Raw genomic sequence first — 27692 nt, 5'->3', positions numbered from 1 at the left:
AGGGGCTAGGGAAAGTGACTAGGGGCTAGGGAAGTGACTAGGGGCTAGGGAAGTGACTAGGGGCTAGGGAAAGTGACTAGGGGCTAGGGAAGTGACTAGGGGCTAGGGAAGTGACTAGGGGCTAGGGGAAGTGACTAGGGGCTAGGAAAGTGACTAGGGAAGTGACTAGGGGCTAGGGAAAGTGACTAGGGAAGTGACTAGGGGCTAGGGAAGTGACTAGGGGCTAGGGAAAGTGACTAGGGGCTAGGGAAGTGACTAGGGGCTAGGGGAAGTGACTAGGGGCTAGGGGAAGTGACTAGGGGCTAGGGGAAGTGACTAGGGGCTAGGGAAAGTGACTAGGGGCTAGGGGAAGTGACTAGGGGCTAGGGAAGTGACTAGGGGCTAGGGAAAGTGACTAGGGGCTAGGGAAAGTGACTAGGGGCTAGGGAAGTGACTAGGGGCTAGGGAAGTGACTAGGGGCTAGGGAAGTGACTAGGGGCTAGGGGAAGTGACTAGGGGCTAGGGAAAGTGACTAGGGGAAGTGACTAGGGGCTAGGGAAGTGACTAGGGGCTAGGAAAGTGACTAGGGGCTAGGGAAGTGACTAGGGGCTAGGGGAAGTGACTAGGGGCTAGGGAAGTGACTAGGGGCTAGGGAAAGTGACTAGGGGCTAGGGAAGTGACTAGGGGCTAGGGAAGTGACTAGGGGCTAGGGAAAGTGACTAGGGGCTAGGGAAAGTGACTAGGGGCTAGGGGAAGTGACTAGGGGCTAGGGGAAGTGACTAGGGGCTAGGGGAAGTGACTAGGGGCTAGGGGAAGTGACTAGGGGCTAGGGAAAGTGACTAGGGGCTAGGGAAAGTGACTAGGGGCTAGGGAAAGTGACTAGGGGAAGTGACTAGGGGAAGTGACTAGGGGCTACAGGGATAGTAGCCTGGTGCTCCAGTCCGTTTGTGCTTTAGCCAACTCCTGTGTGTTTGCGTTCATTGTCGTGACAACATGTATGGCTTGACAACAATAGAAGAGCTAGCTACAGCACATAGATGTAAGATCTTCATTTGATCACAATGTTGCAGGAGAACTTTCCTTTAAACATCAAATACACTACACAATTTACATTGCAGGAAATGTCCCCTACATTGCAGGAAATGTCCCCTACATTGCAGGAAATGTCCCCTACATTGCAGGAAATGTCCCCTACATTGCAGGAAATGTCCCCTACATTGCAGGAAATGTCCCCTACATTGCAGGAAATGTCCCCTACATTGCAGGAAATGTCCCCTACATTGCAGGAAATGTCCCCTACATTGCAGGAAATGTCCCCTACATTGCAGGAAATGTCCCCTACATTGCAGGAAATGTCCCCTACATTGCAGGAAATGTAAATTGTGTAGTGTATTTGATGTTTAAAAGGGATTCTGAAGTTTGATTTCCAATTAAAAATGTATCAAATGACTCCTTACAAAAATGTCCATTAATAATAATCCACATTTCCAGTTCCTGCAGGATGATTTTCCTGCTGTAGCAAACTGGTTCAAATTAAGATCCTACATCTGTGCAGTGGGGGACCAGGCTCAGATTAAGATCCTACATCTGTGCAGTGGGGGACCAGGCTCAGATTAAGATCCTACATCTGTGCAGTGGGGGACCAGGCTCAGATTAAGATCCTACATCTGTGCAGTGGGGACCAGGCTCAGATTAAGATCCTACATCTGTGCAGTGGGGGACCAGGCTCAGATTAAGATCCTACATCTGTGCAGTGGGGGACCAGGCTCAGATTAAGATCCTACATCTGTGCAGTGGGGGACCAGGCTCAGATTAAGATCCTACATCTGTGCAGTGGGGGACCAGGCTCAGATTAAGATCCTACATCTGTGCAGTGGGGGACCAGGCTCAGATTAAGATCCTACATCTGTGCAGTGGGGGACCAGGCTCAGATTTGAGTGTATTGAATCTCAAAAGAGGAAACGGAAATAATACATCTCACCACACATGTAGTGGAGATCTTCTTTACCCCTAAGAAAAGACCTCAGCTGCTAGTCAGGAGTTTCTAAGGCCTGTTCACTTGATTGGCACAAGGTGCAGAGCGCTGCTTGGTCGGGTGCAGCGCAAGATCAGAGTAACAAGAAAGAGCCTACCGTGGCTATTGTTGGCTCGATGCAATACAGTTGTGGCGCATATCAAGTGAACAGACCTTAACGGTGTTACAGACCATCACAGGGAGAGGAGAGCCTAGAATAGGAGAACTGGGGAGAGGCACAGGGTGACATCTTCTGTTTGATGAAATGTCACAGACCAGACATGTGGTGTATTTATCATTTCAATGTGTGACAAGACCATGATTTCAATATACTGCAATAAAGTTGCCAACTGAAAATGCATTTCAAAACGACTTGATGACATTTTGACATATACATTTCCCAGCAGGAAAAATAAACGTATTACTCACAATACTTGAAATGAGATGTCTCTCAAACCATCTCCTTTTACAATGTCCATGAGTTGGTGGACATGCTGCAATTCTAGCTATAGTAAACGGTATGTATGTAGCGATGTACATGATGCAATATGCGAGCCCACCTGTCAAATTGAAATGTTGTTTCAGTTATTTTGGCGAGACCTCCACAATGGTGCACACTGAGGGCTGTTCAGTGGATAGAAGATGGTGCACACAGGGCTGTTCAGTGGATAGAAGATGGTGCACACTGAGGGCTGTTCAGTGGATAGAAGATGGTGCACACTGAGGGCTGTTCAGTGGATAGAAGATGTCACCCATTATAGACTGTTTACACCAGCAACATCAAAAGGTTCACTTCAGAACAAGTGGCTTTCTATCGGACACAGGGACAAAAACATCCATACATGACAGTCATGATAAGGATGTTGTACTGTACTCGGTGGTAGTTCTATGGTCACACGGAGTTATCCTACAATGGCTGGTTCACAGACAGCTGTGGGATAGAGACTGGGGTCGTGTTCATTATGGCATGCCACGGAAAACATTTTAAAACGTTTTGTAACGGAAAATGCACGTATCTTAACCAAGTCCAGGAAGTCCTCTCCCTTTTTCTCCGTTTCTGTGTCTCATGAACACGACCAGGGTAGAGAAGCACTAAGAAGCAGCAGCCCGATCCACTATTCACCAGACACAAGTTACAAGCCACAGGGCCTTGGTCTAAGACTAGGTCACTAGAATGCTCCACTGGGGGTTCACCACATGGAACTGGCAGAGGAGAGTTTTTGAAGGGCTTCCTGGAAGCCTCCTTCCAGCCCCCTAGAAGTTCTACCTTACTTCCTTCTAGCCTCTTAGAAGACCTAGGCTCCTTCTCTGGTTCTCTGAGCCCCCACCTAGGGCTCTGACGCGTGAGGGGCTCCCACCTCCAGTGGCGTCCCAGGATGGGGGAGGCTCCCCGTGCTGCCCCTCCACATCTCCGTCGTCTCCTGGGTGTCAAAGAACTCGTCAGGCCCCTCTGGGGACTGGGGCGTCTGTGCGCTGGATCCTGCCTCACTGCCGCTCTCTCTGAGCTCCAGGAGCACCGGGAGAGAACCGGGGAGGTATCCATCCAAAAGGCCCAGAGAGAGGTCTGCCAGTGGGGAAGATGACGGGCTCAATGGGCTGAGGTCTGGAACTTCACCGCAAGTGGCCTCAGTTGAAGCAGGGGACTCGCCTGGCTCCTCCTGCCTTGATTCAGAGTTTCCACTCAGGGGCAGGTGGCTGGGGGTGGCTGGTGCCTCAGGATTGTCTTCTGGGGGTGTCTGGCAGGGGGTGGTGGGATTGGAGAATTTGGAGGTTTGGGGGCCAGCAGTAGGGGCCTGCTGAACTGTGTTGTGATGGCAGGAGTGGATCTCCTCGCTGTTCTCGGGGGTGAAGGACGTCTTGTCGCTGAAGCTAAAATGGGCGGAGGAGTCTGCCGTGGTGGGGGAGGAGGGGCCAGCGCTGGACACTGTACTGGACGGACCGCTGCTGTCTGCAGAGACCAAACAAATGATCAATTAATCAATGTACCAAGCAATCAGTCATTATCAATTCAATTATGTTTACTAAGGTAATGTTAATCATATTGAAATTGTGGCTAATAGGTTACAATTGAGTGCAGGGAAAGACAAGACCAGAGAGGAAAGAACTGTGAGCTAGTTAGCACATAAAAAAGCCAAACCTACCCACCGCTAAGGAAAATGGTACCTGGGGATTTCACTTAGAACAAAACCACCATTAAAACACAGAACGTTTCTGTCCTTGATCACACCTCTGAAAATCAGGAAATAAGTGGATTACAGAAGATGATAGAAGACAGCGGTGGGAGAGGGTTGGAAACCCAGATAGTCAACACAGGCTGTGGTGGGCCACTGTAGTAGTAAATCACTTTAAATAGCCCACAGACAGTGGAGCCTCGGGATACTGTGGTAGGCAATTACATGAAAGCCTTCAAATGAGAAATTTCAACTCCAACTTCTAATAAACACTTTTTGGAATGTACATGTACACACACCAGAATAAGACCTACTGACAGTCATTTGATGCTAGATACCAACCCAAACCAACACTCAAATACTTCCCATTGCAACTCTAAATGTAAATGTAAAAACTTAACCGGTCAAACTAAAAAGGTAAATTAATCACATGAAAGAGAATGGACACTCACACCAGGGAGGTCTGTCAGAGCGCTGTCGGGGGGATACGGAGGAGGAGAGGACTCTCTGAGGCATGTAGGAGTCCACCGACGGCTGGTTCTGAGAGTCAAACATGGCCGACAGAGCTGTGAGGAGAGAGGTTGACACAGGGCTGTGAGGAGGAGAGGGGTGGACCCAGGGCTGTGATCCAGTAAGCATTTCATTAACCAGTGATATCTTATATCTGTCAAGTCAAGACATTTCCATATGGTTTTCCTGTGTGTGTGTGTGTAACAGTCCATTACCTCTTGTGGTCCTGGAGTGGGCATCTCCACCAGTCTCACACACGGCAGTGATGAACTCATCCACCTGCTTGAGGGACAGCGAGTTGTGCAACGTCTCCAGTGGGTAGATGGAGGGCACCATGGAGCAGCCTTCAAAGCCTGCAGTCAGAGAGGGGAAAGACCCAGGCCCGCAGCCCCACCACCCTTCAGTCAGACTGGGCTAGGAGAGGTGGTTAGAGGGGTCTCTGGAGCAGGCAGGACCACTACTACAGCCAAAACCACCTCCCCAGTCCCCAAGGCCAGTCACTCACCCTACTGCAGTCATCACTGGCCGTCCTAGTTCTGGATGTGGAGCGCTTTGTTCCAGCCCTGCACTATCAGCTGATCACAAACAGTTCCATTTGTTTGTTAGTGCTGGGCTGGAACCAAAGCCTGCACACCGGGTAACTCTCTGGAACTAGAGGTGGAAGGTGAACACTGCCCTAATATTACATTGTATTTCTGTTATGTGTATTTCTGCTACGGTTGGTTTCCACACAAACAATAGTGGGGGCAGACACTGGACATGTCTGATTCATGTAACCACATACAGGCAGACACTGGACATGTCTGATTCATGTAACCACATACAGGATGAGTCAAAAGTTTGGACACACCTTGTTCCAGGGTTTTTATTTTTTACATTGTAGAATAATAGTGAAGACATTAAAACTATGAAATAACACATATGGAATCATGTAGCAACCAAAAAAGTGTTTAACAAATTAATATGTATTTTATGTTTGAGATTCTTCAAAGTAGCCACTCTTTGTCTTAATGACAACTTTGCACACTCTTGGCATTCTGCCAACCAGATTCATGAGGTAGTCACCTGGAATGCATTTCAATTAACAGGTGTGCCTTGTTAAAAAGTTAATTTGTGGAATTTCTTTCCTTCTTAACGCGTTTGAGCCAATCAGTTGTTTTGTGACAAGGTAGGAGGGGTATACAGAAGATAGCCCTATTTGGTAAAAGACCAATTCCATATTATGGCAAGAACAGCTCAAATAAGCAAAGAGAAACGACAGTCCATCGTTACCTTAAGACATGAAGGCCTGTCAATGCGGAAAATTTCAAGAACTTAGAAAGTTTCTTCAAGTGCGGTCGCAAAAACCATCAAGCGCTATGGTGAAACTGGCTCTCATGAGGACCGCCACAGGAAAGCAAGATCCAGAGTTACCTCTGCTGCAGAGGATAAGTTCATAAGAGTTACCAGGCTCCGAAATTGCAGCCCAAATAAATGCTTCAGTGTTCAAGTAACAGACATCTCACCATCAACTGTTCAGAGGTGACTGTGTAAATCAGGCCTTCATGGTCAAATTGCTGCAAAGAAACCACTACTAATGGACACCAATAAGAAGAAGAGACTTGCTTGGGACAAGAAACACAAGCAATAGACATTAGACCAGTGGAAATATGCCCTTTGGTCTAATGAGTCCAAATTTAAGATTTTTGGTTCCAACCGCAGTGTCTTTGTGAGAAGCAGAGTAGGTGAACAGATGATCTCGGCATGCGTGGTTCCCACTGTGAAGCATGGAGGTGGTGGTGTGGGGTGCTTTACTTGTGACACCGTCTGTGATAAATGTAGAATTCAAGGCACACTTAACCAGCATGGCTACCACAGCATTCTGCAGCGACACGCCATCCCATCTGGTTTGGGCTTAGTGGGACTATCATTAGTTTTTCAACAGGCCAATTACACAGCCCGGAGGTGTGGCTTGGGTCGGGGCTATTTAACCAAGAAAGAGAGTGATGAAGTGCTGCATCAGATGACCTGGCCTCCACAACCCCCCGACCTCAAACCAATTGAGATGGTTTGGGATGAGTTGGACAGCAGAATAAAGAAAAACCCTTGAATGAGTAGGTGTTCAAACTTTTGACAAATCTCATTCAAGACGACTGTACAACACAAAAAGCATCCCTTACCCCAGGACACTAACAGGAGAGTAAAGATGCGATCATACGGTACTATGTGAGTATTAATCATGGCTCAGCTATGTAGGTGGGTTTCCTACCCAAGTCTCTGAAGAAGGCGCCCAAGCCGACATATGTCCCATAAATAAATACATACTCAGATCAATGCAGACACAGAGCGCTCATTTTTATATATTGTCACCTGCTGAAGTGTCCTGGGGTAAAAAATGCTATTTGGGATTTTCCAGTCCCTCAGTCGGTTCCCTTTTTTGTCCAGGCTGGGTTGAAGCGAGTTTGGGTACGCTTTCTATCTACTGTACAACACATTTTTTTATCCATTGTAGTGGACACACGACTCAAACCATATCCAGGAAGCAAGACCGACATGCACGCTGTCTTTCACACTACTGTGCTGACCAGAACTGTACTGTTTGAATATTTTCTTTGTCTTTTTCGGCCACTATGGTGGATGTGTAACCAGGGCAGTACAGTTCAGCTCGACTCAGTAGTGTGAAACGGGTCTTATTGACAGTCAGTAAAGCACCGGAACACTTCAGATCATACAGCCCAAGGTGTCTACAAAGCAACAAATCAGTCCAGTTGATAGACCATCCATTCACTGTTCACTGCAATCCGGGTACATTTCACATCAATCGCGAAAAACAGTTTACAATCAAGTTCACTCTATTGGATAGAAAAGCATTAACCAAAGTCTACACCAACCAGACAGGGATGCTGTTACTATGCAAAATTGAACTGCCACACGGTTTGAGTATGTTGTATCAGGAACATCCTAGTGGGCAAAACTGGTTGAACTAATGTCATTATAACCAGAAACTAGTTGATATGTAATTGTCATTTTCTAGTAATACCTCAGTAGTTGTTTCATCTCAGACAAGTGATCTAGTCACAGGCTGTGCAGTTTTATACAACACAATGGGTTTCATTTCAGACAAACAGCATCTGACAACATCCATCCACTAGCTCAGCTACATTCCAAACTGCAGCCAGGTCCTGGTTCAAAAGATCTACGTTGGCAACAGTCACTCAAATTAAGACCATTAGCACTAAAAAGAAGCAAGATCAAATAAGAACTGAACTGCAGGGAGGAAATAAGATTCAGTTAAGATAACTAATGCAAGACACCTGAAAAGCCAAACCACACCAATGACAAGCCGCTCTCCCAAAAGTCGCAGGCAAGCATGCGTCAAACAAACCCCCGAAGGCAAAGCGGCAAAAGTCAACTGCGGCAGCAGTAACTAGCAGCACACCAGTACCAAACGAATCCTCAGATCTGCAAGCAGTACAGCAGAGGGTTTAAAGGGCATAGGAGGGCAGGGGGTTGAAGAGGGGCTGACCGTAGAAGTACTCTAGGGGGTCTTGGCCAGAGATGAGCCAGTTACGGAAGAGGCGGAGGTGGTAGGAGCACTGGTTGAGGTGGTGGGCCAGCGCCCCGTCCAGAGAGAGAGGGCGGCACAGGCTGGCATCAGTGGAGAAGCGCCTCAACAGCTGGGTCACGTGGTGCTCCTCCAAGGGCTCTGGGGAAGGAGGAACAGGAGGAGAGGATAGGACGGATGGAGCAGGGGAGGCGGAGATGGAAGGAGGAGGGGAGGCAGAGGATGACCATAAAGGATGAGGGAAGAAGAAGAGAGGAATAGGAGGATAGAAAGTAGAGGGGGAAGAGAGGAATAGGAGGATAGAAAGTAGAGGGGGAAGAGAGGAATAGGAGGATAGAAAGTAGAGGGGGAAGAGAGGAAAGAAGGACAGTAAGGGGGGGGTAAAATTAGGAGAGAGAGTGGATGAATGACACAGCAGAGGTAATGGGGGGAAAGGACAAAGAAGAGGTATCACCCATTGTGTGGACAGAGGGGGAGACTGGCAGGAGGGGGAGAGGTATCACCCATTGTGCAGACAGAAAGGGGTGACTGGGAGGAGGGAGGGAGGAGAGGTATCACCCATTGTGTGGCCAGAGATGGGTGACTTGGAGGTACAGTAAATGACTGCTATTTCTAACAGCCAACCTTCTCCTGTCAACCATTCCATTCCTCCATGCTCTGGACCAGCTACCAGAAATGGCAAAAACCGTCAAGCAACATTCAGCGGATCCAACCCAATCATCCCACAGGTTTGCACAAAGACCTCAGCAAAATCTGCTCCATCCAACTGTCCCAAGCATTGACAGAGAGAGAAACGCCTCAAACTCCAAAAGACAGAATAGCGTATCACATGGCTCCACTGCAATCTCATCTTGGTTACGGAAAAAGCTCTGGGATACAATCTATAGGTTTAGAAGACAGAAAAACAAATCCAATGAAAATCCACAGAGGAAATGTCAATATTGCGTTTGTATTTAATGCATTTCATTTGTTAACAGCATTGACTAGTTTCAAGTTGAGACCACATGGGAGCATTTGTGATAGAACTGAAGACGTTCAAACCGCTGAGACGTGGAGCTACACATGCTTAGATATGTCAAATATGTTTGTCTCATTGTGAATACATTCAAATCCTAGAGAGAAAATAACTCAATCTGGTGTCCAATAAAAATACACTACACGAAAGCGGTCCAGCGTGCATAGCGTTTTTTGCCGTGCCACAATCGTTTTGTACAATCAATCCTGTTTGACCGGTTGCATAAAGCTGCAGTTGGATGTAAACCTTAGCCTCATTCATTACTGTACCTGACACAGGCCCCCACAGAGGGGGAACAGCCACAGCACACGTGTCATCCTGTGTCCCTATCAAAGTCAATATATACACACAGTTGTGAATTGACATGCTTCAAGTTGCTTAAAATGAAATGACTGTCATTAACAAAATCCCATAAAAGCAATTAGGTGATGTGTTCATGTACTGGAATTACATTTTAGGGCCCTCATTTATAAACGTTTGGTATGCACAAAATATACCCCGAAATATGAGTGAGACCCGCAAACTTTAGGCCATGCATACACACATTTTCTAGTGGTTGTATAGCAAGCAGACAAGTATTTTGTGCAAATACAGGATATGACGACACTCTTATCCAAAAAACTACTAAAAAACTGGAAAATATAACAAGAGGCAGCCATTTTCCATTAGTGAAAAGAGCAGAAAATCTGGTTTATTTTTGGAATAAAAAAAAAAAAAAGACACAGGAATGTATTTCTTATTTATTTTTTCATAACCATTGCAGAATACATTCCTCACCTTTTCTGGCTGTGATAGGTTCATATTCCCCAAGTAGCCATACAACAAATGACCACGGCCATCTCTCATTGAACTGGACTGAGTATCCTAGTAGTCCTAAACAGACAGACTATGTACAGTATTTCAACTTCTGCTTTGAGATCCAATAGGCAGCGCAGTATATAATACACAGTCCAAATGAAAAGGTAGTCTTCTCCAGAACCTGCTACTCTCCAGAAGTCCAGCAGCATTGGCTCCAATGGTGGCAGTTACCCAAGTACACCTGTCCCTAACCAACATCCCTAGTGTCAGGATACTGGACCCCACAGGCAGTTACCAAAGTACACCTGTCCCTAACCAACATCCCTACAGTCAGGATACTGGACCCCACAGGCAGTGGCCAAGTACACCTGTCCCTAACCAACATCCCTACAGTCAGGATACTGGATCCCACAGGCAGTTACCCAAGTACACCTGTCCCTAACCAACATCCCTACAGTCAGGATACTGGACCCCACAGGCAGTCAGGATAACCAACATCCCTCAGGGACCCCACAGGCAGTGGCCAAGTACACCTGTCCCTAACCAACATCCCTACAGTCAGGATACTGGACCCCACAGGCAGTTACCCAAGTACACCTGTCCCTAACCAACATCCCTACAGTCAGGATACTGGACCCCACAGGCAGTGGCCAAGTACACCTGTCCCTAACCAACATCCCTAGTGTCAGGATACTGGACCCCACAGGCAGTTACCCAAGTACACCTGTCCCTAACCAACATCCATAGTGTCAGGATACTGGACCCCACAGGCAGTTACCCAAGTACACCTGTCCCTAACCAACATCCCTACAGTCAGGATACTGGACCCCACAGGCAGTGGCCAAGTACACCTGTCCCTAACCAACATCCCTACAGTCAGGATACTGGATCCCACAGGCAGTTACCCAAGTACACCTGTCCCTAACCAACATCCCTACAGTCAGGATACTGGACCCCACAGGCAGTTACCCAAGTACACCTGTCCCTAACCAACATCCCTACAGTCAGGATACTGGATCCCACAGGCAGTTACCCAAGTACACCTGTCCCTAACCAACATCCCTAGTGTCAGGATACTGGACCCCACAGGCAGTTACCCAAGTACACCTGTCCCTAACCAACATCCCTAGTGTCAGGATACTGGACCCCACAGGCAGTTACCCAAGTACACCTGTCCCTAACCAACATCCCTACAGTCAGGATACTGGATCCCACAGGCAGTTACCCAAGTACACCTGTCCCTAACCAACATCCCTAGTGTCAGGATACTGGACCCCACAGGCAGTTACCCAAGTACACCTGTCCCTAACCAACATCCCTACAGTCAGGATACTGGACCCCACAGGCAGTTACCCAAGTACACCTGTCCCTAACCAACATCCCTACAGTCAGGATACTGGACCCCACAGGCAGTTACCCAAGTACACCTGTCCCTAACCAACATCCCTACAGTCAGGATACTGGACCCCACAGGCAGTTACCCAAGTACACCTGTCCCTAACCAACGTCCCTACAGTCAGAATACTGGACCCCAGAGTGTGAAGTGTGCTCAGAGCAGGTCATCTACTGTTTTCATGTGTCAATCTAATTATCATTTTCTCCAGGTATTTAGTGATTGGACATGGAGTTCCTCCTGACTGCAATGAAGGCAAGACTGTAAATAAAAGCCTTAATTCCAGGTGTGTTATATTAAGGTTGGAATGAAAACCTACAGCAGGGTTGGAGAGCCCTGCAGGATACACTACATAGACCCTCTGAAATATACAGTTGATACACAGCAGTCTGTTTTGTGTTGTAGTTGCCTGTGTGGCTTATTAGGTAGAGCATGGTGCTTGGGGTGTGGGTTTGATTCTTCCTGGGGGCACTTGCACAAACATTTATGCACACTTTGGATAAAGGAGCTTCCAAAATTTCTCTTGAAAACCAGTTCTTCCTTGACAGTGTTGCTAAGAAAAGGTCTAAACCCCTCCAATACAATGATCATGTTTAAACGTTCACTACATAGCTTGTAGACCCAACCAGGAGGAACATATTTTCAGAAAACTGAAGAGTGATTTGAATCCTCGTTTTCTGTTTAAAAACATTTGACTTCTGTTTGGTGCCCACTACCCAGTGAATATAACCGGTGTCAAGGAAAGTGTTCAAAAGCCCAAGGTACTGAAAAAGGTCCTGGAAAACAATGAGCTCGGTATTTCACAAGCAAACACATTGGTCATATGCAGATTCATCCATATCATGACAACCATACCTGGTACAAAACAAACTAAACACATTGGTCATATGCAGATTCATCCATATCATGACAACCATACCTGGTACAAAACAAACTAAACACATTGGTCATATGCAGATTCATCCATATCATGACAACCATACCTGGTACAAAACAAACTAAACACATGAACCCTTTCCCCGTTTAGCAGTAACCGCCAATCGTTCTGTCCCAGTCAAGACAGTTTATTCAGTTATCCAGTCACCTATTCAAAAGTGTAGGGTATAAGTTGTAGCTTAGGTGGCCAATGCAGAATATTACATGAGAATAGTGGGGACTGAAGTCACAAGAAACAGGGGAAGGGTTAGGAGTTGGTGAGGGTTTTTGGTTGGTGTTTTCAAGAGATGGTTTCAATACACATCGTCAACATAAATAATAGATGTGTATGCACACACACAGCCAAGATCACACACACTCTCTCTCTATTCACTGACAAATATTGAATCATTAGGTGAGGGTGAAAAGGTTGTAACAAAGAGAACGTGGGGTAGTGATAAAGTGAATGGGTAGACAGCAGAAAAACTAAAAACCCCAGAGGGTTGGGAAACATGGTAGTAACGGCCACGTGAAATAGAACCGAAATGTACAAATAAAGAGATTTCCAACAAAGACATGCAAGACACACGGAGGTGGAGAAGTGGAAATATACCGGAAAGAAGCAGACGTACCATTAGTCGGATGCTTTGCAAACGACACAGAAAATCTCTTTACTGCCGGCATAGACAACAACTCTGAGGAAATAGAGAAAGGTCACTAGTGTTACCATCGGTCACAGAACACCTGCAAAGGGTTTGTGTGTGTACACTGGAGGTCTTGGTGGGAGGGGTGTTAACTATTTCAAGAAGAGTTTTTCTAGCGTTAGGTACAGTGGGAAGCATTTAGGGGCCATAGCAGAAAAGTCCACAAGTTACTCCATGTGAAGTGTTTGTGGTTCTAAGAGGAGTTAAGATTAAAAAGGGACATAAGAGGGAAAGACCGGCAGGATCTTTTGTAGGATCACACTACATGGGCTATAATTGACGAGGTACAATGTGTGTTAGAAGTGCGGACACTTTCAAGGTCAAATTACAGGCACATTGGATGAAAATCTCTCATGGTGACAGGACGAAATGAGACGGCTGGAAATGTAGGAGATGGAAGACAAAAAAGGAAGACAAAAACCCATTTCCCATCTTGACAACTTCTCAACAATTAGGGACATTTAGCGGTACGTATGATGTAGGCCTATACACGCCCCCAACACCAACCACTCCCTTCAGATGTGTTGCATCCCAAATACAGGAGGAGATATGGGTGCATTTGATTTAGCTTGCCCATTCCATTGTGAATTAGGTTATCAGCCCTCCAGGTGTGCCACGGTGCTGGGCAAACTATATCAAAAGCTTGGAGTATTGTTCGAAGTAACAAAGCATCAAGACTGACAGCAGCAAAGTACTGCTCAACAGCATCATGTTTCTGGAAGGCCAGCTTCACAGACACATGCACGCACACACAAGCACTAATCATGTCAATATAGGTTCTTCAAAAGGGACTATGTATGAGAACACCAAAGATCACAGTGATCTCCGCTTCAGATGTTTTCATGATCAGTAACAAGAGTAAGGACGCAAATGATAGACTTAATGGAACAGCAGACATGATGAGTGTGACTCGACACTGAGTGAGACGCAACAAGACAACCGAGAAGATGGCAGCCCAATAGAAAAACAGCTATGACAACATCACAGTGACACCATGTGGACAGCCAACTACAGACAGCTTTGTCGTCCCATGTCTGCTGGTTTAGACAACACAAAAGACAATGAACAACTCAAAAGCTTGACCGCTACGTAAAGTTGGTATGTACAGGTAAACACAAAATGGCATCTCTTGACCGTCAATGACAGCAATTAATGACGAGGGCGTCCTCTCCATAAATAGATCCAAATACAGAATGGCCTAATCACTCATATGTGTGCGTCGTGATATCAGCGCAAATATGTGCATATGCAAATATGTGCGTATTGTAAGAGCAAACATGGCCAAGTAAGAGTATGGACAATGGCATACTGTGCTCATCATTGAATGGGACTTCTGCTAAATCAACTACTGGGACTTTCTACTAGAGCTCCAGAGCCATCTGCTGACCGAGTCTCATAAATACATTCAACTCTGATCAGGAAACCATGGGAACGTTCTAGAAATATATATATAAATAAAAACCTGCTGGCACATAGTGCTGCAATATAATTAAGAAATATCTGTATAGACTTCATGTGAAATATCTGTAGTGCTTCCATATCAAGTGTCCAGTAGAAACAAGGCTAAATGTCAAGGCTGTATAAATTATCTTCAGTTTAATGGAGAAAAAAAATAATCTGTAGGCCTATTTATAATGTTGTGTGTATGTATATATATATATTCATTGTTGATGATAAACTATGCAATGTTATCCATTCCAAATGAATGACATTGCGTTACGGATTTATTTTGTAAATGCGCTTTTAGAATTTTATAAAATTTATTTTCATATTTCTCCTTTACAGCATGGTTCCAGCAACTACGGTGGATGTGACCAGGCCAGCTCAGCTTAGTTTGGCTCAGTACGGTTCAGCTCAGTAGCGTGAAAAGCACCAAGGTGCATTACAAGCATGAAGGGAAACCTGCCCTGCTTGGTGTGCGACTATGCAATGTGAGGGATGGTATGGAGGTCTGGTGACCAGCAGTCTAATGCAGGGTTAGACAACCATGGTCCTAGATAGCCACAGGGTATGCAGGACCAGGGTTGCCCACTCAAGGTCTAACAATACCCATCCACTGTGTGTCTCTCTAGGCTAGAGGAATTAGAAACAGGGTGTCTCTCTAGGCTAGAGGAATTAGAAACAGGGTGTCTCTCTAGGCTAGAGGAATTAGAAACAGGGTGTCTCTCTAGGCTAGAGGAATTAGAAACAGGGTGTCTCTCTAGGCTAGAGGAATTAGAAACAGTGTGTGTCTCTCTAGGCTAGAGGAATTAGAAACAGTGTGTGTCTCTCTAGGCTAGAGGAATTAGAAACAGTGTGTCTCTCTAGGCTAGAGGAATTAGAAACAGTGCGTCTCTCTAGGCTAGAGGAATTAGAAACAGTGCGTCTCTCTAGGCTAGAGGAATTAGAAACAGTGCGTCTCTCTAGGCTAGAGGAATTAGAAACAGTGCGTCTCTCTAGGCTAGAGGAATTAGAAACAGTGCGTCTCTCTAGGCTAGAGGAATTAGAAACAGTGTGTCTCTCTAGGCTAGAGGAATTAGAAACAGTGTGTCTCTCTAGGCTAGAGGAATTAGAAACAGTGTGTCTCTCTAGGCTAGAGGAATTAGAAACAGGATCTTGGCCACATACCGTCTTTATAGGACAGGCTGCTTGAGGAGAACTTTTTCCGGTGTGTGCGTGCGTAGTCCTGCAGGTTGGGGGCGCTAGAGGAGCCTCCCAGGACAGTGGTGCTGAAGAGTCCCGCACACTGAGATCCTGTGGGAGGGGTGGGGGATTTAGTCACCACAACACAACATGCAGTTATTCAAACAATGCTCTGACTCAGTTAGCATGAGGAGAGAGAGGTACTTAGCAGACCTGGGTTGAAATCCTATCAAATACGGTATCTGGGCTTGTTGAGCTTGTCTGGCGCAAAGGAACCAACAGAACAGTTTTAAAGTGGAAACCGTGGGTGGCAGGTAGCCTAGTGGTTAGAGCATTGGGCCAGTAACCAAAGGTTGATAGATTGAATCCCCGAGCTAACAAGGTAAAGATTTTTCGTTCTACCCCCAAACAAGGCACTGTTCCTAGGCCGTCATTGTAAATAAGAATTTGTTCTTAACTGACTTGCCTAGTTAAATAAAGATTCAATTTTAAAAAATGTATAAATACAACAGCGTACATCTTGCACTCACTCTAGGCAGACTAGAGCTAACTCCACAAGTATTTGCAAGATTTCAAATAGTGTTTGAACCCAGGTGTAGTAGTCACATGACTCCCCATACCAAGGTCATTCAACATCCCAACTCCTAACCTATGCAAGGCCAAGGGAACTACTGTAAATAGACTTATTATGAGCCACTAGGCTTATTTAATACCCTTTTCACAATAGCGCTCCGACTAGACCTTACTGGCTCTGATAATATGTGGTTCAGCTGGTAAGAGAGTGACGCTAGCAATGTCAAGGTCGTAGGATCAATTCCTAAAGGTATCACTCACACGCATAAGAAATGGAGGCACTCACTGTACTGTAAGTCACCTTGGATAAAATAATCTGCTAAATGGAATATTATCATTATATTTAGATTGTGATTTTCACATGATCCTTTCCAGCACAGTTCCAACAACTATGGTGGGTGCGTAACCAGGCCAGCATGGCTCAGCTTGGCTCAGATGAGTGGTGTGAAATGGGTTTAAGTCGGTACGTGTCACTTCCTAGTTACACAGATGCGGTCAAATATAATGCCAGCTTTGCACGCTTCACTATTTCTTCTAAAATAAGTTGAAATTTTTTGTGCACACGTGTATTTGTTTGGTTTACACATAATTTTACTTTGAAGTGAAATCTAATTGTCTTCTTTTGTAAAAATAAATAATTATGGCCTGGACTAAATTACACAAAATTCTAATTAATTTGGTTGGAGGCAAGTGATTCTTGTTTGTGTGTAATTTATTTACTTAAGTTGCTGGTGCCTACCTGGTAAAAATAGCCATTCAATCAGTTTAAAATCTTTCTCCATTGACCTCCATTCAAAAAGCAGGAAAACACCATTGAGCAAATGGAACCCTATTCCTTCCTAATATGGTGTTCATGACCGTGGCCCAGCTGATTCAATGTTATGAAGCTAATATTAGCATTCAAACCAGTAAGTTCAAAGTAAGTTTCTCAATTGTTAGAAAATCCAAAATGTGAGTAGATGCACTTGGAAACTCAAAAGAATTGTCATTAGGATGGTTAATCATAAAAACATACATTTTTACCAAAACTCTGATAAAAAAGAAAAAAAAAAGAAAATCAGTGACAAGATAACTACACATCCCTACAATCTTAAAACCGAAAACCTGGCTACCACTTGAATAGGCCTCGAGCATGGTCCGCATGTGCCTACAGTAGCCAGGCCTCTAGCATGGTCCGCATGTGCCTAGCCAGGCCTCTAGCATGGTCCGCATGTGCCTACAGTAGCCAGGCCTCTAGCATGGTCCGCATGTGCCTACAGTAGCCAGGCCTCTAGCATGGTCCGCATGTGCCTACAGTAGCCAGGCCTCGAGCATGGTCCGCATGTGCCTACAGTAGCCAGGCCTCTAGCATGGTCCGCATGTGCCTAGCCAGGCCTCTAGCATGGTCCGCATGTGCCTACAGTAGCCAGGCCTCTAGCATGGTCCGCATGTGCCTACAGTAGCCAGGCCTCTAGCATGGTCCGCATGTGCCTACAGTAGCCAGGCCTCGAGCATGGTCCGCATGTGCCTACAGTAGCCAGGCCTCGAGCATGGTCCGCATGTGCCTACAGTAGCCAGGCCTCGAGCATGGTCCGCATGTGCCTACAGTAGCCAGGCCTCTAGCATGGTCCGCATGTGCCTACAGTAGCCAGGCCTCTAGCATGGTCCGCATGTGCCTACAGTAGCCAGGCCTCTAGCATGGTCCGCATGTACAGTAGCCAGGCCTACAGTAGCCAGGCCTTAGCATGGCCCGCATGTGCCTAGCCAGGCCTCTAGCATGGTCCGCATGTGCCTAGCCAGGCCCTGGTCCGCATGTGCCTAGCCAGGCCTCTAGCATGGTCCGCATGTGCCTAGCCAGGCCTCTAGCATGGTCCGCATGTGCCTAGCCAGGCCTCTAGCATGGTCCGCATGTGCCTAGCCAGGCCTCTAGCATGGTCCGCATGTGCCTACAGTAGCCAGGCCTCTAGCATGGTCCGCATGTGCCTACAGTAGCCAGGCCTCTAGCATGGTCCGCATGTGCCTACAGTAGCCAGGCCTCTAGCATGGTCCGCATGTGCCTACAGTAGCCAGGCCTCTAGCATGGTCCGCATGTGCCTACAGTAGCCAGGCCTCTAGCATGGTCCGCATGTGCCTACAGTAGCCAGGCCTCTAGCATGGTCCGCATGTGCCTACAGTAGCCAGGCCTCTAGCATGGTCCGCATGTGCCTACAGTAGCCAGGCCTCTAGCATGGCCCGCATGTGCCTACAGTAGCCAGGCCTCTAGCATGGCCCGCATGTGCCTAGCCAGGCCTCTAGCATGGCCCGCATGTGCCTAGCCAGGCCTCTAGCATGGCATGGCCTAGCCGCATGCATGGCCTAGGCCTCATGTGCCTAGCCAGGCCTCTAGCATGGTCCGCATGTGCCTAGCCAGGCCTCTAGCATGGTCCGCATGTGCCTAGCCAGGCCTCTAGCATGGTCCGCATGTGCCTAGCCAGGCCTCTAGCATGGTCCGCATGTGCCTAGCCAGGCCTCTAGCCAGGCATGGTCCGCATGTGCCTAGCCAGGCCTCTAGCATGGTCCGCATGTGCCTAGCCAGGCCTCTAGCATGGTCCGCATGTGCCTAGCCAGGCCTCTAGCATGGTCCGCATGTGTAGCCAGGCCTCTAGCCAGGCCATGTGCCTAGCATGGTCCGCATGTGCCTAGCCAGGCCTCTAGCATGGTCCCATGTGCCTAGCCAGGCCTCTAGCATGGCCCGCATGTGCCTAGCCAGGCCTCTAGCATGGCCCGCATGTGCCTAGCCAGGCCTCTAGCATGGCCCGCATGTGCCTAGCCAGGCCTCTAGCATGGCCCGCATGTGCCTAGCCAGGCCTCTAGCATGTGCCTAGCCAGGCCTCTAGCATGGCCCGCATGTGCCTAGCCAGGCCTCTAGCATGGTCCGCATGTGCCTAGCCAGGCCTCTAGCATGGTCCGCATGTGCCTAGCCAGGCCTCTAGCATGGTCCGCATGTGCCTAGCCAGGCCTCTAGCATGGTCCGCATGTGCCTAGCCAGGCCTCTAGCATGGTCCGCATGTGCCTAGCCAGGCCTCTAGCAGCCAGGCCTCCAGGCATGGTCCGCATGTGCCTAGCCAGGCCTCTAGCATGGTCCGCATGTGCCTAGCCAGGCCTCTAGCATGGTCCGCATGTGCCCAGTAGCCAGGCCTCTAGCATGGTCCGCATGTGCCTACAGTAGCCAGGCCTCTAGCATGGTCCGCATGTGCCTACAGTAGCCAGGCCTCTAGCATGGTCCGCATGTGCCTACAGTAGCCAGGCCTCTAGCATGGTCCGCATGTGCCTACAGTAGCCAGGCCTCTAGCATGGTCCGCATGTGCCTACAGTAGCCAGGCCTCTAGCATGGCCCGCATGTGCCTAGCCAGGCCTCTAGCATGGTCCGCATGTGCCTAGCCAGGCCTCTAGCATGGTCCGCATGTGCCTAGCCAGGCCTCTAGCATGGTCCGCATGTGCCTAGCCAGGCCTCTAGCATGGTCCGCATGTGCCTAGCCAGGCCTCTAGCATGGTCCGCATGTGCCTACAGTAGCCAGGCCTCTAGCATGGTCCGCATGTGCCTACAGTAGCCAGGCCTCTAGCATGGTCCGCATGTGCCTACAGTAGCCAGGCCTCTAGCATGGTCCGCATGTGCCTACAGTAGCCAGGCCTCTAGCATGGTCCGCATGTGCCTACAGTAGCCAGGCCTCTAGCATGGTCCGCATGTGCCTACAGTAGCCAGGCCTAGCATGGTCTAGCATGGCCTCTAGCATGTGCCTACAGTAGCCAGGCCTCTAGCATGGTAGCCAGGCCCGCATGTGCCTAGCCAGGCCTCTAGCATGGTCCGCCAGTAGCCAGGCCTCTAGCATGGTCCGCATGTGCCTAGCCAGGCCTCTAGCATGGTATGTGCCTACAGTAGCCAGGCCTCTAGCATGGTCCGCATGTGCCTACAGTAGCCAGGCCTCTAGCATGGTCCGCATGTGCCTACAGTAGCCAGGCCTCTAGCATGGTCCGCATGTGCCTAGCCAGGCCTCTAGCATGGCCCGCATGTGCCTAGCCAGGCCTCTAGCATGGCCCGCATGTGCCTAGCCAGGCCTCTAGCATGGCCCGCATGTGCCTAGCCAGGCCTCTAGCATGGTCCGCATGTGCCTAGCCAGGCCTCTAGCATGGTCCGCATGTGCCTAGCCAGGCCTCTAGCATGGTCCGCATGTGCCTAGCCAGGCCTCTAGCATGGTCCGCATGTGCCTAGCCAGGCCTCTAGCATGGTCCGCATGTGCCTAGCCAGGCCTCTAGCATGGTCCGCATGTGCCTAGCCAGGCCTCTAGCATGGTCCGCATGTGCCTAGCCAGGCCTCTAGCATGGTCCGCATGTGCCTAGCCAGGCCTCTAGCATGGTCCGCATGTGCCTAGCCAGGCCTCTAGCATGGTCCGCATGTGCCTAGCCAGGCCTCTAGCATGGTCCGCATGTGCCTAGCCAGGCCTCTAGCATGGTCCGCATGTGCCTAGCCAGGCCTCTAGCATGGTCCGCATGTGCCTAGCCAGGCCTCTAGCATGGTCCGCATGTGCCTAGCCAGGCCTCTAGCATGGCCCGCATGTGCCTAGCCAGGCCTCTAGCATGGCCCGCATGTGCCTAGCCAGGCCTCTAGCATGGTCCGCATGTGCCTAGCCAGGCCTCTAGCATGGTCCGCATGTGCCTAGCCAGGCCTCTAGCATGGTCCGCATGTGCCTAGCCAGGCCTCTAGCATGGTCCGCATGTGCCTAGCCAGGCCTCTAGCATGGTCCGCATGTGCCTAGCCAGGCCTCTAGCATGGTCCGCATGTGCCTAGCCAGGCCTCTAGCATGGTCCGCATGTGCCTAGCCAGGCCTCTAGCATGGTCCGCATGTGCCTAGCTAGGCCTGTACTATTGTCCATAGTACATTTGACATTTTAGTAATTTAGCAGACGCTCTTATCCAGAGCAGTAGTGAGTGCATACATTTTCATACCGGTCCCCCGTGGGAATCAAACCCACAACACTAGCGTTTCAAGCGCCATGCTCTACAAACTGAGATACACGGGACTAGTACCTAGCTAGGCCTCTAGCACAGTATCTAACTCCAGGTTGATTTCTATCAGAAATAGACAGTGAGCGCACCAATGCCACCCCTCCCTCTACCACCATAGGTTTTAATGACAGTTGGGGTGATATAGGTAAACACAGTTGCCATAGCTACAGTGTAAGGGAAGGATTGGGTAAAGTTGCCCTTAGACGCTGCTCTTAGGTTCATTTTGCATTCCCCCCACTAACGGTTAAGGCTAGGATTGGGGGAGGGGAAACTAATCCTAGATCTGAGCGTGTTCGGGAGCAGAGAGGAAGGAGACACCCACCTAGACCACTCTGCTTCATCTCAGGGGACTGGCGAGAGCAGGAGGGGAAGAGACGGTAGCTGCCTGCTTTGGATGAAGACGTCTCCGACAGGACCTGGGGTGACACGCACATTATATGGTAAGGAGCAAATTCAGAGCATTTGACACCATACACAGATCTCCATCACTGGCTGCCAGACTGAAGGACCACATGTGACCACTGCCAAACAGACAAGTAACTCAGAGCAACAACACAGCAGGAAAGCCCTGGCTTATGGATGCATCCTAACTCACGGAACACAAAAGTCTTATAGTATATCTCTATAGTCAAAAGATGCTTGCAATTCTTGTCTCATCTTTCACTGCTGCTGCTACTATCACTACAACTACTCCTACCCCTGGCTTTATTGACAATAGAAGGTTGTGTGTGTGTGTGTGTGTGTGTGTGTGTGAGATTTTACCTCCATAGACCCAGTCTTGCGGTTGCGAATCAGAGGGGATCTCCGGTGGATGCCCATTGGCTCAGAGAGTGGTAGGGCCCGGTCGGGCTCGTCACGTGATAGATCCTCCAAGCTGCCAGGGTCTGTCTGTTTCTGATCATTCTGAACCAGGAAGAAGGGTGCCACAGACATGGGGTGCGTGCACACAACACATTTAAAAAACACAATATACCATACCCACACTTCACAGGGCATTGATGTACCACTATGGGCACTTTCACATTTCCCTGTATGATCCGGAAGCTAGATTGTTTGGTACCCTGATCCGCGCTATAAAGCATGTGTGAAACTCAAACAAACCTTGGTTGAATGAATCCTGGACCTGCCAGAGTGGTGGGTTCAAGAACCAGGACCAGAGTACCAGGCTTTGTGACACAGCAGCCCGAGTAGCGTTAAACTTCTGCCCGTTGTAAACAAGCTAGCTTGCTAAGTCATGTAGAAAGTACATCTTGCAAATTGCACCGTGAAACGGTTATTTTCAGTTCTTGTTAAACCATAACATATTTTGTAGAATTCTCAGAAATGCTTCAAAACCAAACCAGGGTAGTGACTTTCATATGTGAAAACATTAGATTTAGATATTAGATTAGATTAGATATTAGATTAACATTAGGACCAGACATTAAACACTTACCTCTGCGGAAGCGGGACGGAAGCCGAAGCCCATTGGCGCTTTCTCCTCCTCCTCGCAACCTTTGACCCCAGGGCTGAAGTGAAGCTCCACATGGAAACGCTCCTCTGACGACGGGTCCTGAGGGACAGCACAGAGAGGGCTTAGTGAAAGAAAGGGAAACAGACACACAACTACTACAGAAACACACACCACTACCTTGTTGTTGTCCTCATACAGCATGATAACTATCTGGGTCATGTAGTTGAGTTCAGAAACGGCACCAAGGTAGTCCATCGCCCGCTTCCACTGCTGATCCTTCTCCTCCTGTCACACACACACCAATTATTGGATCAAATGTAGTTCTGTTGCTGCTGTTCAGGGAAATGTAGTTCTAGGTAACCGTAGTTCCTCTGTGGTAGTTGTGTGCTTACGTCGAGCAGGCCTCCGTAGCGGAAGGTGCTGAGTAGAGAATGGACGTGACTCTCGCTGGTGAAGTACAGACGTGTCCGCACGTGGCGACCTGGTGACATCACTCCTCGAGAGTACCTGAGTCGCCAGAGAAACAGAACATCAATGTTTTATTTAAGTTGCCGTCAAACATGGACCGTGTGAACAAAGACATATGTGGGACATAATTGACTGAGCTACAACTTCATGTTGCAGTTGCCTTTAGATTCAGATCTAGGATCAGCTCACCCTTTCCAAATCTTAACCATTCAGAGAGAGGAAACGCAACTGACCTTAAATCAGCGTCTAGGTGCAACTTGACTATTGCTGCCCTGCGATTCAAGACTCACAGTGGATGGAGTTTGTTGACTGACTCATCCTCGTGGGTCCTCTGGAGGTCCAGCTGGATCTTCTTGACCAGAGGTAGGCAGTAGGCGTACGCTATGTCCAGCTTCTCCACTTTGTTAATGCCGTATTCCTGAGGAGAATACACAAGTCGTGAGAATTACTCCCTGCCTAAGACACACAGTGGTCAGAGCGTTGCTATATACAAAGTCTGGGAGCATATAAACAGTGACTGTATCCATCAACAGTAGGTATGAGGATGTCAGCCAGAGCCTCTGACAGCCTGTGGAGTTCCAGAGTATCCATCTACCGCTTACAACTGACCCACCCAACTCTCCCTCTCTCATCTGTGGTATGATATCAGCGAGGGCGTGTGACAATCTGAACAGAGTATCCATCCATCTTTCCAAACATCCATGCACCCACCCAACTCTCCACTCCATCCATCCACCCCTCTCTCCACTCACCATTCCGTCCATCCATCCATTCCACCCCTCACCTGTGGTATGATGATGTCGGCGAGGGCTCGGGACAGCCTGAACAGCTCCAGTGTGTCCTCCAGGCCCAGCGTGGCGTTGTGCTGCACGTCGTACTTCACGCAGTCGTAGATATCTGGGATCTTGCTGATGTCGTAGCGGCCGCTCTTCATCCGGAAGTCCCGCTCCAGCTTGGACCAGCGCTGCAGCATCAGCTCCAGAGTCTCACTGTGGTACAGCTGCAGGTCTGACGGTCAGGAGGAGAGGAAGAAAAGGAGATGGAGGAGAAGAGGAAGTAGAGGGCAGGTAGGAGAAACACAGTAGTCTGGGATTGGTACAGATCAAATCAAATTGTATTAGTCACATGCATCGAATACAACAGGTGTAGGTAGACCTTACAGTGAAATGCTTACTGACGAGCTCCGAACCAACAACGCAGTTAAAAAATATAAAAAAGCAAATAAGACATAAAAAAGTAATTAAAGAGCAGCAGTAAAATAACAATAGTGAAACTATATACAGGGGGGTACTGGTACAGAGTCAAGGTGCAGGGGCACCGGTTAGTCAAGGTAATATGTACATGTAGGTAGAGTTATTAAAGTGACTATGCATAGATGATAACAGAGAGTAGCAGATCCACCTCGCCTTGTGCTGTATTGATTGCCAATGTATGGTTCGCGTTCAACATTGTATCGAGCTGAAATAACACCATCACAGTGCTATACTATGTTAACATAAGGGTGTACCTGCAGATTTGGGGTCCTCTAGTCTCTTGCGTATCTGGGAGGTGAGACTCTGGATGAGTGTGTAGACCTGGTCACATGTCATCACAGGGTTCTCCACAATTCTCATAGAGTTAACCACAGAGGATGCACCTGTAGGGGCCAGCTGGATGGATGGATGGATGAACACACACAACTCGCTAAAGAACATTATGCAATAATGAACAGCTTAAAACACCTAAATCCGCTTTGCTTTCATTACAACCAATTACAAAGCCCAGAATGATCAAAGAGCAGAGCAATAACATAGCAGAACAATTTCCACCCTCCTGTAGCAATTACTAGTTTCTATACATCATCTCACTCACGTATGATTTAGCCTAGCTCCAGCTTGATTTAGCCTAGCTCCAGCTTGATTTAGCCTAGCTCCAGCTTGATTTAGCCTAGCTCCAGCTTGATTTAGCCTAGCTCCAGCTTGATTTAGCCTAGCTCCTGTCCCTTCCCATTCAGTAAGACACATTAAATAGGAAACTAAAAGCTTCAGAAAGGATTTGTGGAAAAGGGAGTTTGTTCCGCTTGCAAACCTCATTAGGATTAAGCCCTTCCGGAGGCTAGATTTACTTTAGACTTTGTAACAATGCCCATTTCTTTTTCACAGCTTGTGTCTGTAATGGAGGTAAGTATGGTGATCTACCTATGCTTTCCTGATAAGACTCATGTCAGCACCCCAAGTTAATGCTTAGGTCTAATACGACTCATGTTAGCTCCCCAAGCTAATGCCTAGGCTAGGGCACACTGACGACCCGAGTTTGATACCTGAGCCACAAAACCAATGAAAACTTCCCGAAGCGGAGTGAATGGGCAGGTACTATCTACAAGCCTGTTTTTGTTTTGCATCGCACAAGTTTTGCTACGGTGTGTCCTGAACACTACCCAGGTTGGTTGCACTTGGTGATTGGCTGAGCAGGAATTCAATAAAATCAATTACCCTATCGTAGTCGTCCTCTGTGAACTCCTGGTCTTTCTGCATGATCTCGTGGAGACGGGCCTTGACGCGGTGCTGGCAGCCGCTAAGCGAGTCGCTGTCGTTGTCCAGCAGGCCGTTCATGTTGGCACTCTTCACCATCTGCACAAGGATGGGCGTCAACTCTCCCTCTAACGCCAGCAGACCCTGCCAGGCAAACACTCAGGTAAACACATTTACACACAAAGAGCTTTGACCTCTAACCTCTGACGCTTAGTGGTTACCTTGGCGAAAGCTGCGGCAGTCATCTGCACTCTGCCCTCGTCAGATGCATAGATCTTGAGGTCGTGTCGGTACGTGCTGTGTAACCGTAGCAACCCGCAGCCAGGGAACCCAGCATAGTCTCCTAGAACAACAGACAATGATCAGATGTTTTTTTCAGTGAACATAGTTGGCAACAGTGTTTGTGTGTGTCTCTCACCTTGTCCTCCAGGGTACATGCAGCGGAAGGCCCTGCCCAGCTCTTCAGCCTGTACCCTGCCTGCTGGGGTCAGCTCCCCTCCCCACTTCAACACCAGCAGCAGAGAAGGGCACTCCTTACGTGTGTCTGTGGAACACCACATCAGCTTAACTAGCAATCAATTCAATCCTACGTATCGTAAAACCTCAATTGAATGCCCAGGCTGGCTTTAACTGTGTGTGAAGTTGAGTTTGGTTGGAGACCAATACGTATTGTACTCAGGCATTTAATACAATTCCTATCACTGATAGCAGTTTGAAATTGACAACACTTTTGTTACAATTAGCACACAAAGCATTTGTTACTAAATGAAAAAAATGAAGATTACGCAAAAGTAACTACAGATAACCTACCTACCACTGTGATAAAACTCACTAATTGGCAATACCGACAGTGTTTTTGTCATGCAGGGCTCAAACGTCTAGCGCTAGATAGAGAAACAATGACTATGAACTGGAGCAGAGTCGCAATTTGATGTGTTCATGTGAGGAGAAACTGATACCCAGCTCTTAATAGAGACCAGTGTTCATTTGCTGGTATGTCAAGTGATATCTGGCTACCATAAGACACTGATGCTTGCTGGAGGATTGGCGCGTAAGGGACGTTTTACGATGGAACACTTTTTCCACAAATGCAACTCAGACATATAGTACATGGTGCTGGTGGCTGGGGGTAAGCTGTCCCCTTATGATCTAAGCAGTAGAGGTGAAATGCTTCCTCCGTTTTCTGCTTCCTACCTTCCTCCTCGCTGGATGTTTTGGGCTGCCCGTGGGGCAGGTAGGTGATCTGCACTTTTCTGTTGATCCCAGAAAAGTGGCCATACCTGGAAAAGACAAGAATAGAAAAAGAGGGAGAACCATGTGTTATGACTGTCCAGGTTCAGTCAATCATGCATCGAATAGCCTGGATGTCTGTTTCTGCTTCAGCCAACTTGCCATTGTCTAGCTAGCTAAAACGTGCCTGGAAATCAGGGACTACGCAATGATAGTGTTGTTGAATGCAGAACCAGTTAATCACTGACATTTTTTTTTTTTAACAGCCTCAACTTTGTTCTGGCTGCTTGTAGATCATTTGTCATTATCATAAACTAGTTACCAGTTCAAAGAGAACGGATTCACTCTTCCTCAATCTTTCAAATGTCTAAGAATGACATCTGATTGGACTAACCTACAGGTTCCATACACTACTTTACAGCGTATTGCACAGACAAAACTGGACAATATGTGAGTTGTCCAGTTCATATTTTTCCACAATCTAGTTTTGATGACATTTCGATAGAACTACGATGGCCCATAAAGTCAAGAAGCCCCAGGTGAGATTGTGTGCCTAATAACACGTTGGCCTAGTTAGACATGTCACTCACATCTCCAGAACAGTCTTCAGCTGTTCCAGTTTGGATTTCTTCTCTTCGATCTCGCAGTCTTCTCTTCCATCACCCAGTTCTAGCAACAGTTGCCGAGCTATGTCCAGTACCTCCTAACCACACAAAGGAAGTGGACAAAATGACAAAGCCATCAGAGAGATGGAATAGAATATATTACTT

At 48.0% G+C, this 27692-nt stretch overlaps 1 protein-coding gene across 3 annotated transcripts in view; it reads right to left on the bottom strand.

Moving 5' to 3' along the window:
• Positions 1 to 684: 684 nt before the first annotated feature.
• ppip5k1a (diphosphoinositol pentakisphosphate kinase 1a) overlaps positions 685 to 27692 on the bottom strand; it is a 50009-nt gene continuing 23001 nt past the window's right edge. The window contains exons 13-31 of one of the 3 annotated variants that reach the window (XM_065015499.1): positions 27513 to 27625; positions 26887 to 26972; positions 26111 to 26236; positions 25914 to 26035; positions 25654 to 25836; positions 24690 to 24831; positions 23967 to 24190; positions 23473 to 23600; positions 23107 to 23221; positions 22892 to 22999; positions 22697 to 22813; positions 22024 to 22164; positions 21584 to 21677; positions 15651 to 15776; positions 12972 to 13034; positions 8180 to 8359; positions 4890 to 5027; positions 4617 to 4730; positions 685 to 3941 (exon numbers count right to left, since the gene is read on the bottom strand). In XM_065015499.1, coding sequence (XP_064871571.1) covers positions 3322 to 3941; positions 4617 to 4730; positions 4890 to 5027; positions 8180 to 8359; positions 12972 to 13034; positions 15651 to 15776; positions 21584 to 21677; positions 22024 to 22164; positions 22697 to 22813; positions 22892 to 22999; positions 23107 to 23221; positions 23473 to 23600; positions 23967 to 24190; positions 24690 to 24831; positions 25654 to 25836; positions 25914 to 26035; positions 26111 to 26236; positions 26887 to 26972; positions 27513 to 27625 — 2940 coding nt within the window. In that variant the 3' untranslated portion in view covers positions 685 to 3321. The remainder of the gene's footprint in view (positions 3942 to 4616; positions 4731 to 4889; positions 5028 to 8179; positions 8360 to 12971; positions 13035 to 15650; positions 15777 to 21583; positions 21678 to 22023; positions 22165 to 22696; positions 22814 to 22891; positions 23000 to 23106; positions 23222 to 23472; positions 23601 to 23966; positions 24191 to 24689; positions 24832 to 25653; positions 25837 to 25913; positions 26036 to 26110; positions 26237 to 26886; positions 26973 to 27512; positions 27626 to 27692) is intronic. The other 2 variants (XM_065015500.1, XM_065015501.1) reach the window with 2 other exon arrangements.

The sequence above is a fragment of the Oncorhynchus nerka genome, unplaced genomic scaffold, assembly GCF_034236695.1.
Source record: "Oncorhynchus nerka isolate Pitt River unplaced genomic scaffold, Oner_Uvic_2.0 unplaced_scaffold_1405, whole genome shotgun sequence".
Taxonomy (NCBI): Eukaryota; Metazoa; Chordata; class Actinopteri; order Salmoniformes; family Salmonidae; genus Oncorhynchus; species Oncorhynchus nerka.
Note: the sequence above shows the minus strand (reverse complement) of the source record. Positions and strands in the feature narration are given on the sequence as shown.